Source organism: Chiloscyllium punctatum, chromosome 26 (assembly GCF_047496795.1).
Source record: "Chiloscyllium punctatum isolate Juve2018m chromosome 26, sChiPun1.3, whole genome shotgun sequence".
In the NCBI taxonomy this organism is placed as follows: Eukaryota; Metazoa; Chordata; class Chondrichthyes; order Orectolobiformes; family Hemiscylliidae; genus Chiloscyllium; species Chiloscyllium punctatum.
The window spans coordinates 16,154,849-16,174,850 of NC_092764.1; the positions used below are offsets into that span (position 1 = coordinate 16,154,849).

Below are 20,002 nucleotides of genomic sequence, written 5' to 3' on the forward strand. Positions count from 1 at the left end.
TTTTATAAACTTCTATAAGGTCACCCCTCAGCCTCCGACACTCCTAGGAAACAGCCACAGCCTATTTAGTCTCACCCTATAGCACAAATCCTCCAACTCTGGAAACATCCTTGTAAACCTTTTCTGAACCTTTTCAAGTTTCTAAACATCTTTCCTACAACGGGGAGACCAGAACCGAATGCAGCATTCCAAAAATGGCCTAACCAATATCCTTTCAGCTGCAACATGACCTGCCAATGCCTATACCCAATGCACTGAACAAGAAAAGCAAGCAGACCAAAACACCTTCTTCACTCTCCTATCTACCTGCAACTCCACTTTCAAGGAACTATGAACCTGCACTCCAAGGTCTCTTTGTTCAGAAACACTCCCTGGGACCTTACCAGTAAGGGTATAAGTCCTGCTCTGATTTGCCTTTCCAAAATTCAGCACCTCACATTTACCTAAATTAAACTCCATCTACCATTCCTTGGCCCATTGGCTCATCTGATCAAGATTCCATTATACTTCGAGGTAACCTTCTTCGCTGTCCATTACACCACTAATTTTGGTGTCATCTGCAAACTTACTAACTGCATCTCTTTTGTTCACATCCAAATCATTCATGTAAATGACAAAAACCAGTAGACCCAGCACTGATCCTTGTGGCACACCACTGGTCATAGGCCTCTAGTCTGCAAAGCAACCTTCCATCACAATCCTCTGTCTCCAACCTTCGAGCCAGTTCTGTATCCAAATGGCTCGATCTCCTTGTACTCCATGTGATGTAATCTTGCAAATCAGTCTCCTATGTGGAACTTTGTCGAGCGCCTTACAGTAGTGCTAACAACTGAGTCACTATGCTGCCCAAATGACTACACTTGCACTATGGGGCCACCAAAAGGTATACATGTACGTCTTTCTTTCTTCTTGACGCTGTAACGCTGAAAAACAGTACAATAAACAAATCAGCTTAATAATGGTACCAGCTCATTAAATAATCATTAAATTGGAGATCTGAGCAGCCACAGCCTGGGCCACAAGATGCCACAATATATTTATTCAGGAGGAATGCAGCATTACATCTTCTGCTCCTGTGAAAATAATTTGAAGGCTTGTAACATCATATCCTCTTTTTCCATCCCCTCCCTTCCCCTCCCCTTACCAAGGTCACTCATGGTTAAGTGCTATTTGGTCCTTCGAGGAATTGTAATTGAAAATTATGAAAAGTCAATAAAAAGCAACCCTTTAAATAACTTTCTATTTTTACCCAGACATATTTACTTCACTGGCAAATCTATACTTTGATTCTTTAGAAGGATGTGAATGTTTTATTACAAAGGCTGGGGTTCTGTAATCCTGTTAATATGTTCTGGACAGCCTTAAGTCCATTGTATTAAAGAAAAGGCTGCATATTTGGATCTATCTTTTGCACCAACCTACTATAGTACTGGAATTGATATACACTAAATCCTAAGGCAAATGAGCACATGAAGTATAGATGTGGGCATTTGTCTTGACCATATCTGTCCTTTCATGGGATTCAATCAGATACAGATATTGAGATCACTCTACACTGCCTGAAAATATCTTAACTCTGATCTGGAACAAAGAATGGGTAGTATTACATTCATAGAAATGTTGAAGAAATAGCATAAAAAGTAAAGAAAAAATGGAGAAAATGCTGCAATATTTTAAATAATAAATAATTAGCAATGACAAGCTCTCTTTAGCATCTGACTCATAGATTAGCTAAAATTTTATAAAGAGCTTATCTTTAACCCCACAACACCTCCATGATCACTCACACATCTGTTTGAATCCCTATCCTCCTTGGATCCTCATATTAAACTGTTACAAGGCACGCTTTAGCAAAAGAATATTTTTATAAAGCAGAAAGGCTTGTCTCGTTTTGTCTCATCTTCCAAGGTAAGCAGAAAAATAATTAGAAGTTAGCCTGGATAGTAAATCCAAGCACAAAATATCTCATGAAGGGTCATTGGACTCATAAACGTTCACTCTATTCATCTCTCTACAGATGCTGCCAGACCTACTGTACTTCTCCAGCACACTCAGGTTTTGCTTCAGATTTCCAGTATCTACAGTTCTCGAGTTTACAAAATACCTTTGACACTACATTGAAAAACATGTTGCATAGATAAATTTCCAAAGCTACCATGCTGTGATCACAATGTTACCTCAGAATTTCTCTTTAGTGAACAACAATAGGTTTAGCATTTCCTTGGTATGCTTGTAACAATAGTTTCAAATTCATTTGCTTACTCCAATCTGGAAAAAGTAATTTGTTCTTTGTGCAATGTTCTAATGCATGAATATCTTATATCTATGTACATCTCCTGTCAGGACTTTTGTTAGAAATTTCCACATCCATATTTGGAACAATCTACCAATTTTAGCCCTCCAGTCCCATAATGCAGTACCAATAGCGGCAGAAAGATGTAATTACAACCTGAAAAGTTTACATGGGCACTTCGAAAGATAATTCAGTTCTGTAAGTTTTCCAATTCAGTAAGTTTCAAGTTGCTTTGGATAAGAATAAGAGTAGTCCTCAAGTGAAAATACTGAATTGGAGGAAGAGTAACTACCACATTAGGCAGGAACTGGGGAATGTCGACTGGGGGCAGCTGTTTGAGGGTAAATCAACATCTGGCAAGTGGGAATCTTTTAAAAACCAGTTGATCATTGTTCAGGACTAACATATTCCTGTGAAAATGAAAGATATGAATGGCAAGATTCAGGAACCTTGAATGACAAGAGAAAGTGAGAGCTTAGTCAAAAAGATAAAGGAGGCATATGTAAGGTTTAGGAAACTGAAGACAGCCAAAGCCCTTGAAGAATACAAAAATATAACTAAAACAAGGAATTAGGACAGCAAAAATGGGCCACGAAATGTCCTTGAAAAACAGAATTAAGGAAAACCCATGGCATTTTATATAAATATAAAGTGAGTAGCCAGGGAAAGGTAGATCCACTCAAGGACAAAGGAGGGAATTTATGCTTGGAACTGGAGGAAGTGGGTAGGTTTTTAATGAATACTTCACACTGGTATCTACAAAGGAGAAGGGCATGATGGATGGTGAGTCTCGGGAGGGATATGTTGATATTTTGGGGCATTTCAACATAAAAAGGAGGACGTGTTGGGTGTTTTGAAAAGCATGAAGGTAGCTAAGTCCCGAGGATCTGATGGGATCTATCCCAGAAAGCTGAGGGAGGCAAGTGAGAAAATTGCTGGGCACTTATACAAAATACTTATATCCTCTTTAGTTACAAGAGAGGTCCCAGGCGACTGCAGAATAGCCTACATTATTCCTCTGTTTAAGAAGGGCACCACCAATAATGTGGGAAATTACAGGCCAGTGAGCCTTAGATCAGCAGTAGGAAGCAGATTCTTAGATATGGGATTAATTCACATTTGGAATAATAAGAATTAATTAGCGATAGGCAGCATGGTTTTGTGCAGGGAAGATCATGTCTCGCAAACTTGATTGAGTTTTATGAGGAAGTGACAAAAATGATTGATGAGGGCTGGGCAATAGATTTTGTCGATAAGGATTTTAGCAAGGCCTTTGACAAAGTCCTTCACAGCATGCTGTCACAGAAGGAGAAGTCACATGGGATCACATGGTGAGCTAGTAAAATAGACACAGGACTGGCTTCGTTGTAGAAGACAGAGAATAGTAGTGGAAGAGCTTTTTTGACTGGAGAACTTTTGCCAGTGGTGTGTATTGCTTATAACATACATAAATGATTTGGAAGAGAATGTGGGTGGCCTGATTGTAAGTTTGAGGATGACACAAAGATTAGGGAGCTGTGGATATTGAAGATGATTTCCAGAGGATACAGCAGGATACAGACAGGTTGGAGACTTGGGTGGAAAAATGCAGATGGAGTTTAATCTGGACAAATGTGAGTGATGCATTTTGGGAGATCTAATGCAGGTGAGAAGTATACAGTAAATGGCAGAACCCTTAGTAGTATCAACATAGAGAGGTATCTAAGTATCCAGATCCACAGTTCCTTGGAAGTGGCAACACAAGTAAATAGAGTGGTCAAGAAGCCTTATGGCATGCTTCCTTCAACAGTCAGAGCATAAAGTATAAAATTGGCAAGTCATGTGCAGCTGTGTAGAACTTTAGCTCGCCATCTTGGGAATATTGCATCCAGTTCTGGTCGCCATAAACCAGAATATTGCCTGGTTTGGAGGGTATTACCTGTCAGGAGGGAAATGACAAACTTAATTTGTTTTTACTTGAATGCCAAAGGGTGAGGGGTGACCAGATAGAAATTTACAAAATTAAAAGAGGCAAGGATAGACGATTGGAGTCGTTCTTCCAGGGCAGAAAGATCAATTACTAGGGGACAGAGGCTTACAGTAAAAGGGGATAAATTTAAAGGAGATATGAAGTAGGTTTTTACACAGAGGGTGGTAAGTGTCGAGAATGTGCTGCCAGAGGTGATGGTGGGGGTGGATACAGTAGCAACACTTAAGAGGCATCTTGACGGATACATGAATAGGTAGGGAATAGAGGGATACAGACCTCATAGTGGCAAAAGGATTTCAGTTTAGAAGAGATCTCGTGCTGGCGCAGTCTTACAGGGCTTAAGGGCCTGTTCTTGTGCTGTACTGTTCCTTGTTCTATAAATGTGAGCATAGAAACTCATAAGAGAAACACAGTTAGGACAGAATTTATGCCATTACAAGGGGAACTAAATCTTGTTTGAGTGCCTAAACTATGACCCAACTTTGAACCACATTTCACGAGATCATTGCAGATGGGGGAACCACTTTCATCCATCAATGTAGTATAGTGGGAAATTAACATGTTAAGAATGCAATAACAATTACATATTATCCCAATTCAAAGAAGGCAAGATAGAAGTACTACTGCTGTAATCAAAATGATGCATGCAAAAATCAAGAGTTTACAAGATGACCTGAGAGTGAAGGAGAGTCCTTCTTAGCACCAGATAAGATAGATGAAGCAGACTCAGAGCTGGATAGAGCGGCACCAAGAGTTCAGTACATTTATTCACTGCCCAGAGAACGCAAAGCAGAATCTATGGAGAGGCAGCAATGCAGCCTTAAGTCTATAGCACAATCCATGGATACAACTGTAGCAGCATAAAGTATGCTGACACAGTATTCACTCAAAACATTCCACCCAAAGAAATCCTAAATGCCGTCACACAGACTTAAATTGTTCGTTAAGAAATTCAATGGCTTCTGCCTTCTACAGGTAAACAATCCTTTATCCAAAATCCTTCAGGCCAGTTGTTTATAAGAATTTGGCATTTTTCGGATTTCAGAATAAATGACATTTTCACAGTGAAATTTTAAATATTGACCTAACAGCAGACACATGTGTGAATAATACAAGCGCTGAGACACAATTGATGCCTGCCAGTGTTGGGCCACGGCACCACATCACATCTGAGTGATGTGGTTCAACTGGGTATGGAGTTGGGTCATCTGTTCACATGCCAAAATGACACACTACACAAAAAATTTCGGATTTTGGAGCTTTTCGGATTTCGGGATTTTGGATAAAGAATTGTATACCTGTACTAGTACTTACGGAGTTTCATCTGTGCACAAAACACAGAGTTTCAAAACACAAGCCTTAAAATCATATTTTACTAGTTGAACCTATGTCCCAGTTCTACTTGCATGGTTTAATTTAAAATAATATTTTGGATTGTTCACACTCCTTTATGTCTTTGTAGGATCATTTTCAGGGTGAAAAGTCAAAGACAGTCCAGATTTTCCTCATAACTTAATTTATTGATAATTGATCTGCTCAAAAGCAAGCTACCTCACTACGAATTACATCCCTAACTATATCCCAGACATATTTTGTGCTTTCCTCTTTAGGAAATACTTTGGGGCAGGTGTTAGAGAGCAAGTTTTAACTGTAGTAGAATTTGCTGGTGGAACCAAACGTGCCTGAGTTCAAACATGAGCATGCTGTGAAGGACAAAGACTAAGAACTATCCTCTAGTCATATCTGAATGCAGATAAAGGGACTCTCCTCTCTAAGCCAGTCAGTTAGACAGAGGAAGCAAGATAAATAAAGGACTTTTTCTCCCAATCTGAATTCTGGAACTCAGTCACAGTCAAAAGAAATCAGAACAACTGAATCTCAACCAACCTACAAAACTAAGCATCTTGAAATCCCTGGTTCAATTCCCAACATCGACCTCAGGGACTGATTTGTGTTTACTTTTTAAACTTTATCTTTTTAGACTCACTTCTTATTTCCAACCTGAGTACTGTGTTACTAATTCTTCTCATGCTTAGTGATTAATAAACCCACTCTTCTAAAGCCGTGGTTAATTGCCTCCTTTTAAAATACAAGTTCATTTGAGTCTGCAAGAAAGGGAAGGAATGCTTTCCAAATTAATCTTGTTGCAACCAACAGGAAGGAAGCCAGTTGATTCCTTCCCCCTCCCCCACACCTGGAGCTTAATCATTTGCAATATCAAGAGAACCTCACCTGGCCCTCAGCAAAACTAATTCTAATGCGATATGTTTATTTGTTTTAAATAACTTCTCCTGTTGCTTTGTACACTTATTCGTTTCCACTTCTTTCTTTAATTTCTGAACTGCTTCTGCTTGTTCCACTGTCCGTCCCTGCTTGGTGTGATGTGTAGCCATCACCACTTTGTACTGGATTTCTCCGTTCACACCATGTATGTGAGGTAGATGCTGGATTAGCCCCAGGGTTGAAATGTGAGGTCCCTAACCCAGTACAGTAATTCCCTCACCAACCCAATGCAACATCCAGATCATCGCTACATGACAGCACAGATCAAATATGGGCCCAATCTGATCTACATTCTTTAGGGCTGCACCACACAATGGATTTATTCAGAGCTGTCAGGAAACCAGCACAAATATTTTGAATCCAACTGCTTGTGTTTTTATTTTATTATCTCTCAATATGAGTCCGAGGCTAAGATATTACACATTTCTGGCGTAAAATACTTCTACTGAGAGAGGTCATTTCTGAACCTCTTTCCCTTCACGAACAGGCATTTCAATTGCTTTCCAAGACATTCCACTCCACTATGTCAAAATATTAACAAGAAATGAACACCAGATCCGTGTTTATATTCAGGTTTACTTCTCCATAATAAAAAAGGTGGCAATCATTTCAAGAAAGTGATTTGTCAAAAATCAACCTTCATTCATTTAGCACACCCTGAAGTGCTTGGGGATTAGCAAAAAAGCTAACACTTAGATCGATACAAATTTTTGCAAATTACTCCTTATAGGAATGCTGTCATGTAAAAATTACAGGGGAGGTGGTTTAGGAATATGGCTGCTCGATTGTTGGGACACAGGTTGTTCAGGTAGTGTGGACGCACCAGCAGCTTTGCACCTCTCAGGACAGAGACATGTCAAAGACAAGTTAGTTGCCCAACTGCAAAGTAGGGATAATCTGAATGGTTTTGCCCCCAGTGACTGTCTTTGTGTTGACAGTGTTTGATTGAGTGCCTGAAAGGCATTTCACAAGGCAGCCAACAGGAGAATAGGAGGGGAGGTGGAGAAGACAAGAGAAATAAAAACAAACAACAAAATCAGGAACACAGGAACTTCATTCTTTCCCACTGAGGGATGTTACATTTGCGCCTTGCCCAGAGAGTGCAAGAAAAATATCTGACAGAAACCACTTCAAAACAGTAACACATTTATAACATGGATTCTCTGAAATCATAAAAAATGAGCTCTTAAAAATAACAAATGAACTTCGAATTGCTTCGCTTCAGAGAACTCCCATATGTTTTTAGGTCTGCTGTGAGACACAACTTCTGTGGATTAATAGATGTCGTGTGATGCTTTTCTTTTCCATGGAGATCTGTACCAAATCAAGGCTGAAAGCTCTTGGCAGATAGATGCGAATGGAAATTGTCACGCCAAAATCAAAATCTAAACTAATACTGCGAAGGAAGTATGCAAATGTTTCCTTTCAATTTTACCTTCTGATGATTTCATTTCTTTTCCCCTCACTGTCTCCCTCAGTTTTATTCTGGGCTGCCTCTTGGGACTACATGCAAGATTTCTATACATTTAAAACAAAGCAAACAGAACAGATGTAAAAGTGGATGTCAGTTACACACGACCTGATTCGAAAAGCTTCAGATATCGCAGCCTTCCTCACCAGCCACTTCTAGAGCCACTGTTCCTCACCAGCCACTGTTATTTTTTTGCAAATCCCAATAGATTAGCCATTGCAGTAAAACATCAGAAAAATAAATCATAATTAATCTGTCACTAGATTATCACTCAAGCCCGCCCACGAGGTAATTCAGATCAGAAATTTGAACAAAGGGGCAAGAATTTGTCTTGGATGATATTACATTGCCCACCTGTTAGATAGTTTATGTTAAAGTCAAGGTAATGGAAAATTAGGTAGGGATACATCACTTTATTTTGGACAACTGGCTAAGACATATTCCTACCTCAAAGAATTATTTGAAACCAAAACGTTTCTTGACCTGTTTATTGATCCCACCCCCTCCCCAAAAGACAGGCAGATCACTGAAGCTTTGTCAGAAAGCTTTGTGTTTGCATTAAGCATGGTGTGGCAGAAACCAGCGTCTTGCTTGGAATGTCTTTTTCAATTTTGCATTTGTTGTAGGTATCCTCACCCCTTATTCACTCTTTAACGTAACTAAAAGGGTATCTTTAGTTAAATAGTCCTCAAAGATCACACAAACACAACCAATCAGCTGACCTTGTGTCAGTTATGTCTGATGGATGCATCAAACTGCAGTGACAGTCTTAAATTCTGCTGTAGTTGCTGAAAGATGTCTCTGGATAAAGATTCCACTTGCCTTGCCACTGTAGTAAAGACCCCATAGTTCCAGTGGACCATTGGGCTGTACTCTCATTACAGAGAGAGAGAGAGGGTAGGTGGGGTGGAGGACTGGTGTTAAGTTTAACCTGGACACAAATGGTGCTTGAGGAGAGAATTCCAAAGTTTGAGGAGAAGGCAGCAAAAGCTCACCCATGAACCAACCAGAACAGAAAAAATGCAGGAGTCCAAAATTGGGGAAGAGTAGAGATCACACAAAGTTCTGAGGCAGAAATAGACTACACAATAGGAAAGGATGAGACCATGGGAGGTTTTAAGTACAAGTTTCTTTTCCTAGATAAAGATTTGTGGATTGAAGCTCCTTGAAAGAGGTAGTCCTCTTCATCCAAATCCAGCAGAACACTCATTTCCCACCCGACCTGCACATGAAATTCCTATCTATGGTTTGTTGTTATGTCTTCCATTCCTGGCTCATTTGGCAGTGCAATTACACTGGTACTAGCTACCCATTGATAACACACCCAAGTGATTATCCTTCAAATCCAAGCTGAGACTGCGACTGTATATTGAGTTATCCTATGGCTGCTCTTTACATTCAGTCATTGCTCCTGAGATGTCAATATTTGCAGAAAATCATAAATGCCCTGTGATTTTCAAGTTGTTCATCAAGCACTTCTTCTGTTGTACAATGGATAGTGCCATTATTTTCCCAGTAACTGTGGACACAAGGACCTTCCCCCTTTCATTTAGATTATTAACAGTTGAACATTGTTTCTTTCTCCACTGAAATGAGTAGAGTCAGTTCCTATGTAAGTAGAAGTCTTATCTTAGAGCTTCAATCTTGTTTAAGAATTAGTCAAAAAGTCTTGGGGCCTAGGCTTAACAGAGACTGTATTTCAATAATGAATTAGAAGTCTGATTATATAATTTACTTATAATCTTGTAATAGGAAAATGATGTGACACCACCCCAGGGGATCATGGAATGTCAGAGCTGGAGAAATATGAAACACAATGAAACTTTCAGTTAGTAAATGGAAGAGAACATAAAGATTCATTGAAGGAGATGACTGTTATTAGAGCTTGGTTGCATTTTAATAATATTTTAAAGCATTTCTACTGATCTAAAAAGACAGCATTCAGTGGGACTCAGAGACGTCTGAAGGTAAATTTGAATTTTATTTTTACAATGACAGAGTTTTTCAATAGATTAAAGTGAGTATGGAGTTGATGTTGCACTTCTCATGTTAATTCTTTGAGAAATGTAAGGTGGGAGTGGAAATGCCATTAATTATACACAAGTAACAGCCAGATTCATTAAATAGAATGGTCAAAATCAATGGGGCGCAGATGCTGGAAATAAAAACAAAAAGCACTGGAAATACTCAACAGATCAGGCACTAACTGTGTAGAGAGACAGAGCTAACATTTCAAGCTATTGATGTTCTGGCACAACATGCTTTCCTCAGCAACATCTCCTACCTTGCTCCACAAAGGTGAATGAGAAAGCAGGCACGAAACATCTCCGGTAACAGAACTGAGCATCACCAAGATGCTTGTGGAGATAGGCTGATAATAATGCCTTGTTGATTCTACAGACCTATGCCTGCATTCAGTCAGGCTCCTGATGAATTTTTCCTGGAACTTCCCAATCACGATTCTCAGGAAACTCTGAAAGCAATTTGTGTGCTATGAGTTAGCCCGAAGTGTGGTGACTTTTGTGGTGTGAGAAAACACTGGTGCGAACACAATGCAATCTCCCAATGAAATGAATGACTGGTTAGCCTTTTCTTAAAACTGTTCAGCACTGATAAAAATGTGGCTATGAAAATGGAATTTCACAACAAAAACTGACAGCTGTTTGCATGAAAATTTACATGCTTTTCTACATTTCCTGTGCTTGGGAAAATATTGACAAGATTAAATACTATTATTAGTAATATGGAATCTCACTGCAACTCCTCCACCCAGGATGCAGTATTTCTTGAAAGTAAAACCCATGTTGTTTTCTTTTCTTTCATAAGGAATTTTGTGGCTAGTTTATTCGAATCTTTCCCACTGCATCCCACAATAAATGGTTGGCATGCTCTCAGTAGCTAAATCCTAAACTCTGCAGTTCCTGTCTTCAATCAGACAATATGGAGAACTTGGCTGGAACCAACAACAGTATATAAAATAACAATGTTTTTAATAAATACATTACAATCTCAGATTTTCATATTTTGATTAGATTAGATTCCCTACAGTGTGGAAACAGGCCATTCGGCCCAATGAGTCCACACCAATCCTCCGTAGAGCAACCTACCCAGACCCATTCCCCTACATTCACCCGTGACTAATGCACCTAACATTATGGGCAATTTAGCACGGCCAATTCACCAAACTTGCACATCTTTGGACGGTGGGAGGAAACCGGAGCATCTGGAGGAAACCCATGCAGAGAATGTGCAAACTCCACACAGACAGTTGCCCGAGGCAGGAATTGAACCCGGGTCTCTGGTGCTGTGAGGCACCAGAGCCACCGTGCCGCCTTTCTTTTACAGAATTCTTTTACAGATATTGGCATTTCTGACTGGGCCAGCTTTTATTGTTCATCAGTAATTGCTCAGAGGTTAAGAATCAACAGCACTGCTGTGAGTCTGGAGTCACATGTAGACCAGGAGAAAGTGTGGACTGCTGGGGATCAGAGTCAAAAAGTGTGGCAGTGGAAAAGCACAGGAGGTCAGGCAGCACCCAAGGAGCAGGAGAATTGACATTTTGGACATAAGCCCTTCATCTCTGATTCTCCTGCTCCTCAGATGCTGCCTGACCTGCTGAGCTTTTCCTGTGCCACACTTTTCATTACATGTAGACAAGACCAGGTAAGTGTGACAGATTTCATTCCCTAAAGGACATCAGTAAACAAGACTGGTTTTTTTTCAATAATCAACAATGGCTACATAGTTGCCACTAAAATAGTTTTTTTAAAATTCAGATTGTTATTCAATTTAAATTTCACTATGGGCTGTAGTGGGATTTGAACCCTTGTACCAGGACATTTACATTGAATTCTGGATCAGAAGTCCAGTGATACTATCAGTACATCATTGCCTCTCAGGCATATTGCTGCATGTTTATATGTAACATGCAAAAGTAATCATATATTGAATGTTATTTCACTGCTTTATTGCAGTTTTGTTTTTCCCTGGTGTCTGGGCTGACACTAATCACTAAGTGTTAGAATGGGGTCACATTGAAAAATAATTTGGGAATCCCTGATTCTTTGACCAAGGTTTTGATTTTTTTTGTCTTAATATTGTTATGAACCAGACCAAACACCCTCAAAATATATTAAGAAGATAGCCTAGAAAATGGCAACCATTTTTTATTTTTAAAGGCAAGTGCAAGGCATTGTTCTGGATGTTCAGAAATTTAATTGGTCAAACTACCAGGTTTGAAGCAATACACATTCTATTCATACACTACAGTTAACATCCAAACAAAAGAACAAAGAATTGGAATACCTTAACTCTACTGGAAACCTTGACAGAATAACAGATTACTTTACAACTAAACAGCAACTGTTCCAATATAGTAACATCCCATAAACACATCCTTCACAAAGGCAAATTCAATAAAATAGATTGTCTCACAGGGAATTCTACCAACAGGAAGAGAACCCAAGCCTTTAGCTGTAACAGAAAGAGAAATAACAGCTTCCACACCTGGCTTCAAGACCTCAGCAACTGATGAAAGCTAAGACATACACATATTCTGGCTCTTTGGGAGCTTGATCCCACCCCTTCATGCTGCTTCTATTGTTCAACTTTAAAATAACACAAAGCTTGCTGGGCTCAGAGCAGACAGCTTGACTCTAAGTTTACAGCACCTGCTTTTAAAAACAAAATGACAGAACACTTCCTATTTAAAGGCACATCTTGCAACAATATCTAATAAGTAACGTGAGACAAATTTTGCATGCTAACACTCCCATGAAGCAGTTTGGATTAGTTGACCATGCTAAAGGCAAGTTATTATTGCTCAAAAAAGCATGGTGAATGTCTGTTGAGTGATACATTGAATGCAGCATGAGTCAGAACCAGGTTCTCAGGACTACCAACTTGCTGTGTTTCTCTAAAATATCCTTATCTACGTGGACACATTCAGTGATGAATATTGGATTATTATATGTTTACTAATGCCATTTTGTATTACTGAATCACAAAGAAGTCTCCAATTGCACAATGAACTGAAAGCAGCAACACCAATGCTCAGTCATCTGGACACAGAACATACACAAAGCCTCAGCACACTTTGCTGCCACAGGGATTTACAGTATCTGTCAAATGGCCAGCTTACTACAAATCATTCACTCCTGTAGCCTTCCACAAGGTTTTTGAGTTATATCCTGGAGGGCCAGACTCACTCAGTTAAGGTATTTGTCATGTAATAATTTGCCATATAATTCAATATGAATTAATTATTGAAAATCATAATGTTGAATGAGGCTTACATCTGGTAAGTTAATTCAAAAATATTTATAATAATTATGTGCAGATCCATTGGTGTTTTGGGGTGAATTACAGATGGAGATACAGATGAATAGATCTGAGCAGTCAGCTCAATATTAAATTAACTTGTGTGCCTCTGCAATTCAATTTTTCTTCATTTAAATCTTTCTCCAATTCTATTTAAGGACCTTCTTTCATTAAAACCGTACTTGATGTTGTTTGGAAAGTGGACACATTAAGAGTGATTGTACTTCAATCCTCTCAGCCAAAATAACCACTGGTGTAGGGACAGTCTGGATAATGCCTGATTTTCATTCTTCACTACCCACTGCCTCTCTTTAATTCCCTCTTTCCCCTACACACATCCAGCAACTGAGAGGAGCTCATGGATTTACTTGCCATTAAGAGTAAGCTGTTCCCTTCTCCTTATTCAAAGGTGCATTGCAAAGGCAACAGGATAATTGCATGGAGGGAGTAAGGAAGGATAGGATATGTTAATAAGATGAGCTGAGGGAATGTCAATGAAGCACTGAAAACCAGCATTGGCCTATTCTCTATTGAATATTCTCTGAATGGCCTATTCCTGTGCTATAAATTCAGTGGGATACCACATAATAAGACAAACCCCTCAAATAGCCAAAATGAGTCCATATCGGAACCTTAATCCTGCATCTTTCACACCTTCCCTCTGGCTCACTTGCGACTGATCTTATGTAGAAACCATCTATCTCTATGCTCAGAAAACTACTGGTTTCCTTTCTTGACCTTTATGCAAGCTGACATTACACACTGATCCCTCTCCTTAGGTAGCATTCTTTTCAAAACTGCAATCATCATCCCTCTCTTCAAAAATGTGTTGCCATCTCCCAAATGCATGCCTATCTTCCTGGTAACTCCATGTTTGAATCTAATCAGATGTATTCTTCTGTCCTGAAATGGCCCAAAACAAAATCACAAATGATTTCATGATAAATGGGTGCTTTACCTCCTATTTATTCTTGACCCCTCAGTTGCCTCTGACATGGCTTATCATCATCCTTCAAAGCCTCCAATCCACTTTTCCAGGATACGGTTCTACTCTTATTAAACTGCAGCCAGATCATTTGTAGTAATGGTTTCACTCCCTCAGTCTGCACTGTGTTGCCATTTTAACGAACGTGAATACTGGATAAGTCAAATCTCAGAGGGAAACCTGGCTTGATAGATCATACGTTATTTAATTATCATGGTGGTCAGTCACTGAACGTATTCACATGAAGCTTTCACTGTTTTTCTAACAAAGGAACACAAGTTGAATACACAAAAGAAACATAAATGACAAGTTCTAAATATATAAGACATTTTAGAGAGACTTTAACAGCAAAAGGAAAGATTCAATCCTTTCTCCAGAAATATCTTTGACAGTCCTTTATCACTCCTATCTTAATTCTTTAATTTTTTCACTCTTTGTGGCCTCAGAAATGCAAGACTCCTTTTCAGTTCTCGGTCCTGAAGAGTTCATTCCAGCTCTAATAGTCTGAAGTTTTCTTTCCATTTCTGACAGCCTGGAGATTTCTACTAACTCATACCATCAGGAGATGTCGACAGAAACTAAATAAACTGTTCTTCTGCTGACATTTAAAGGACATTTAGACAGGTACATGGAGAAGAAAGGTTTAGAGGGAGATGAGTTGAACACAGACAAATGGAACTGGTTCAGTTTAGGAAATCTGGTTGACATGGGTAGGTTGGGCCAAACAGCCTGTTTCCATGCTGTTTGACTCTATGACTCTATGATTGATGTATCTTCTCAACAGGAATGTGACTGTAACCCCAGGTCTGTCTTTCTGGATGTCAAGAAAAATCACACAACAGCAGGTTACAGTCCAACAGGTTTATTTGAAAGTACAAGCTTGTACTTTTAGATAAACCCCTTGGACTATGATCTGGCGTTGTGTGATTTTTAACTTTGTCTATCCCAGTCCACTGCCAGCACCTACACATCATTTCTGGGTTTCAGAACAGCTTCATTTTGTCAATGTTAACTTCCTAGGTAGTTTATCTAGTCATTTAGTTTAAGTCTCATACTTTCTTGAAAATTGTGTTTGAATTCATTGATTAAAAATCAACTTTAGACAAGATGGAATTGATACTTAGCACAAATCAAAAGTTTATAAAAAATAATTTAACAAATTTTGCTTTCATAGAACAATACAGCACAGAACAGGCCCTTCGGCCCACGATGTTGTGCCGAACTTCTATCCTAGATTAAGCACCCATCCATGTACCTATCCAAATGCCGCTTAAAGGTCGCCAATGATTCTGACTCTACCACTCCCACGGGCAGCGCATTCCATGCCCCCACCACTCTCTGGGTAAAGAACCACTCCTGACATCTCCCCTATACCTTCCACCCTTCACCTTAAATTTATGTCCCCTTGTAACACTCTGTTGTACCCGGGGAAAAAGTTTCTGACTGTCTACTCTATCTATTCCTCTGATCATCTTATAAACCTCTATCAAGTCACCCCTCATCCTTCGCCGTTCCAACGAGAAAAGGCCGAGAACTCTCAACCTATCCTCGTAAGACCTATTCTCCATTCCAGGCAACATCCTGGTAAATCTTCTCTGCACCCTCTCCAAAGCTTCCACATCTTTCCTAAAGTGAGGCGACCAGAACTGCACACAGTACTCCAAATGTGGCCTAACCAAAGTCCTGTACAGCTGCAACATCACTTCACGACTCTTGAATTCAATCCCTCTGCTAATGAACGATAATACACTATAGGCTTTCTTACAAACTCTATCCACCTGAGTGGCAACTTTCAAAGATCTATGTACATAGACCCCAAGATCCCTCTGTTCCTCCACCTGACTAAGAACCCTACCATTAACCATGTATTCCGCATTCTTATTTGTTCTTCCAAAATGAACAACCTCACACTTGGCAGGGTTGAACTCCATCTGCCACTCCTCAGCCCAGCTCTGCATCATATCTAAGTCCCTTTGCAAATGACAACTGCCCTCCTCACTGTCCACAACTCCACCTATCTTCGTATCATCTGCAAATTTACTGACCCACCCTTCGACTCCCTCATCCAAGTCATTAACAAAAATTACAAACAGCAGAGGACCCAGAACTGATCCCTGCGGAACTCCACTTGTAACTGGGCTCCAGGCTGAATATTTACCATCTACCACCACTCTCTGACTTCGACCGGTTAGCCAGTTTTCTATCCAATTGGCCAAATTTCCCTCTATCCCATGCCTCCTGACTTTCCGCATAAGCCTACCATGGGGAACCTTATCAAATGCCTTACTAAAATCTATGTACACTACATCCACTGCTCTACCCTCATCCACATGCTTGGTCACCTCCTCGAAGAATTCAATAAGACTTGTAAGGCAAGACCTACCCTTCACAAATCCGTGCTGGCTGTCCCTAATCAAGCAGTGTCTTTCCAGATACTCATAAATCCTATCCCTCAGTACCCTTTCATTACTTTGCCTACCACAGAAGTAAGACTAACTGGCCTGTAATTCCCGGGTTTATCCCTATTCCCTTTTTTGAACAGGGGCACAACATTCGCTACTCTCCAGTCCCCTGGTACCACCCCCGTTGACAGTGAAGACGAGAAGATCATTGCCAACGGTACTGCAATTTCCTCTCTTGCTTCCCACATAATCCTAGGATATATCCCATCAGGCTCGGGGGACTTGTCTATCCTCAAGTTGTTCAAAATGTCCAACACATCTTCCTTCCTAACAAGTATCTCTTCTAGCTTACCAGTCCGTTTCACACTCTCCTCTTCAACAATACGGTCCCTCTCGTTCGTAAATACTGAAGAGAAGTACTTGTTCAAGACCTCTCCTATCTCTTCCGACTCAATACACAATCTCCCACTACTGTCCTTGATCGGACCTGCCCTCATTCTCAGGTTTCTCACATACGCATAAAATGCCTTGGGGTTATCCTTGATCCTATCCGCCAAGGATTTTTCATGCCCTCTCTTAGCTCTCCTAATCCCTTTCTTCAGGTCCCTTCTGGCTATCCTGTATCCCTCCACTGCTCTGTCTGAACCCTGTTTCCTCAACCTTATGTAAGCCTCCTTCTTCCTCTTTACTAGACATTCAACCTCCCTCGTCAACCAAGGCTCCCTCACACGGCCATTTCTTTCCTGCCTGATAGGTACATACATATCAAGGACACGTCGTATCTGCTCCTTGAAAAAGTTCCACATTTCCACCACATCCTTCCCTGACAGCCTATGCTCCCAACTTATGCTCCTCAAATCCTGTCTTACAGCATCGTAATTTCCCTTCCCCCAATTGTAAAATCTACCTTGTTGTGCGCACCTATCTCTCTCCATAACCAAGGTGAAAGTCACAGAATTGTGGTCACCATCACCAAAATGTTCACCCACTAACAAGCCCATCACTTGTCCCGGTTCATTACCGAGTACCAAATCCAATATGGCCTCCCCTCTGGTTGGACAATCTACATACTGAGTTAGTTTTCAGTTTGTTTATATGAGTGTTCTTGACAGAAATAAAATGAGAATTCTCTTTTTCCACCATTTTTAAATCCAAAATCACAAATAACAACAATGTATGACAAACCTCGATCATAACTGGATCTATTCTTGGTCAATCAACTCTTCCTCAAGTGCAAACTGTCCTTTAGTAGCATACCCAAAGACATTGCATCAATTTCTGTGTTGATAATAACTAGGTCTACTTGTCCATCAACTGAATTAACTTTTCTACTGTGCTACTGCTGTCAGGTTGATTAACTAATGTGGAGTCTTGGATGGGTTGCAAGTTCCTCCAGTCTTTGTGCCTGCCCAGCACCCTATCCTAGCTACTCTTTGATTGTTCTTCTTGCATTCTCTGTTGCATTGACTTTATCTGTTTGAAATAACCACATTCTACTTAACCTGAAGCACTGCTTCCAACCTCACAACCTCATGAACACAGAGATGACATCCATCTACCTCCTCATATATTGTCCATTTTTGCCTCTTTCTCAACCTTTTTCATGCTGAAAAGTCCATTCATTAACTACATCAGCTCTAAATATGACAGGTGTAATGCTCTCCTAGTCATTTCCATCCTTCGTGCTGTGGAAAAATCCCATTTTACAACCAAATTTCCTCAAATGCCCACGATTTAAAACTTAATTCTCTTTGGGATTTTGTTCTTGTATCGCTTTGTAAGTCTTCCAGGCCAGGAAAGCCACCCCAACAATTCTCTTAGAGTCATAGAGTCATAGAGATGTACAGCATGGAAACAGACCCTTCGGACAACCCGTCCATGCCAACCAGATAGCCCAACCCAATCTAGTCCCACCTGCCAGCACCCGGACCATATCCTTCCAAACCCTTCCTATTCATATACCCATCCAAATGCCTCTTAAATGTTCAAAGTTTGGGAGAAGATTTGTAGCTCGGGTGCTCGTTGTTGTGGTTCTGTTCACCGAGCTGGGAATTTGTCTTGCAAACGTTTCGTCCCCTGTCTAGGTGACATCCTCAGTGCTTGGGAGCCTTCTGTGAAGCGCTTCTGTGCTGTTTCCTCTGGCATTTATAGTGGCCTGTCTCTGCCGCTTCCGGTTGTCAGTTCGAGCTGTCCGCTGTAGTGGCCGGTATATTGAGTTCAGGTCGATGTGTTTGTTGATAGAGTTTGTGGATGAGTGCATTGCCTCTAGGAATTCCCTGGCTGTTCTCTGTTTGGCTTGCCCTATAATGGTAGTGTTGTCCCAGTCGAATTCATGTTGCTTGTCGTCTGTGTGTGTGGCTACTAAGGATAGCTGGTCGTGTCGTTTCGTGGCTAGTTGGTGTTCGTGTATACGGATCGTTAACTGTCTTCCTGTTTGTCCGATGTAGTGTTTTGTGCAGTCCTTGCATGGGATTTTGTACACTACATTAGTTTTGCTCATGTTGGGTATCGGGTCCTTCGTTCTGGTGAGTTGTTGTCTGAGCGTGGCTGTTGGTTTGTGTGCTGTTATGAGTCCTAGTGGTCGCAGTAGTCTGGCTGTCAGTTCAGAAATGCTCCTGATGTATGGTAGTGTGGCTAGTCCTTTGGATTGCGGCATGTCCTCGTTCCGTTGTCTCTCCCTTAGGCATCTGTTGATGAAATTGCGAGGGTATCCGTTTTTGGCGAATACCTTGTATAAGTGTTCCTCTTCCTCTTTTTGTAGTTCTAGTGTGCTGCAGTGTGTTGTGGCCCTTTTGAATAGTGTCCTGATGCAACTTCGTTTGTGTGTGTTGGGATGGTTGCTTTCATAGTTTAGGACTTGGTCTGTGTGTGTGGCTTTCCTGTAAACCTTTGTGGTGAATTCTCCGTTCGGTGTTCTCTGCACCATCAAATCTAGGAATGGGAGTTGGTTGTCCTTTTCTTCCTCTCTAGTGAATCGGATCCCTGTGTGTGTGTGGCGTTGATGATCTGGTGTGTGTTCTCTATTTCTGTGTTTTTAATTATTACAAAGGTGTCAATCACGTATCTGACTCAGGGTTTGGGTTGAATTTGTGGTAAGACTGTTTGTTCTAACCTTTGCATTACTGCTTCTGCTATGAGTCCAGAGATCGGTGAGCCCATGGGTGTTCCGTTGATTTGTTCGTATATTTGGTTGTTGAATGTGAAGTGTGTTGTGAGGCACAAGTCCAGTAGTTTAAGTATGCCGTCTTTGTTGATAGGTTCAACATCCTGTTGTCTGTTA

At 40.5% G+C, this 20,002-nt stretch overlaps 1 protein-coding gene across 3 annotated transcripts in view; it reads right to left on the reverse strand.

Moving 5' to 3' along the window:
- wwox (WW domain containing oxidoreductase) overlaps window positions 1–20,002 on the reverse strand; it is a 939,779-nt gene that overhangs the window by 169,743 nt on the left and 750,034 nt on the right. Inside the window, exon 9 of one of the 3 annotated variants that reach the window (XM_072595866.1) lies at window positions 8,034–8,063. The exons of the other annotated variants lie outside the window; for them this stretch is intronic. Coding sequence (XP_072451967.1) covers window positions 8,049–8,063 — 15 coding nt within the window. The 3' untranslated portion in view covers window positions 8,034–8,048. Of the gene's footprint in view, window positions 1–8,033; window positions 8,064–20,002 lie in introns of those variants that run through there. 3 annotated transcript variants of the gene reach the window in all.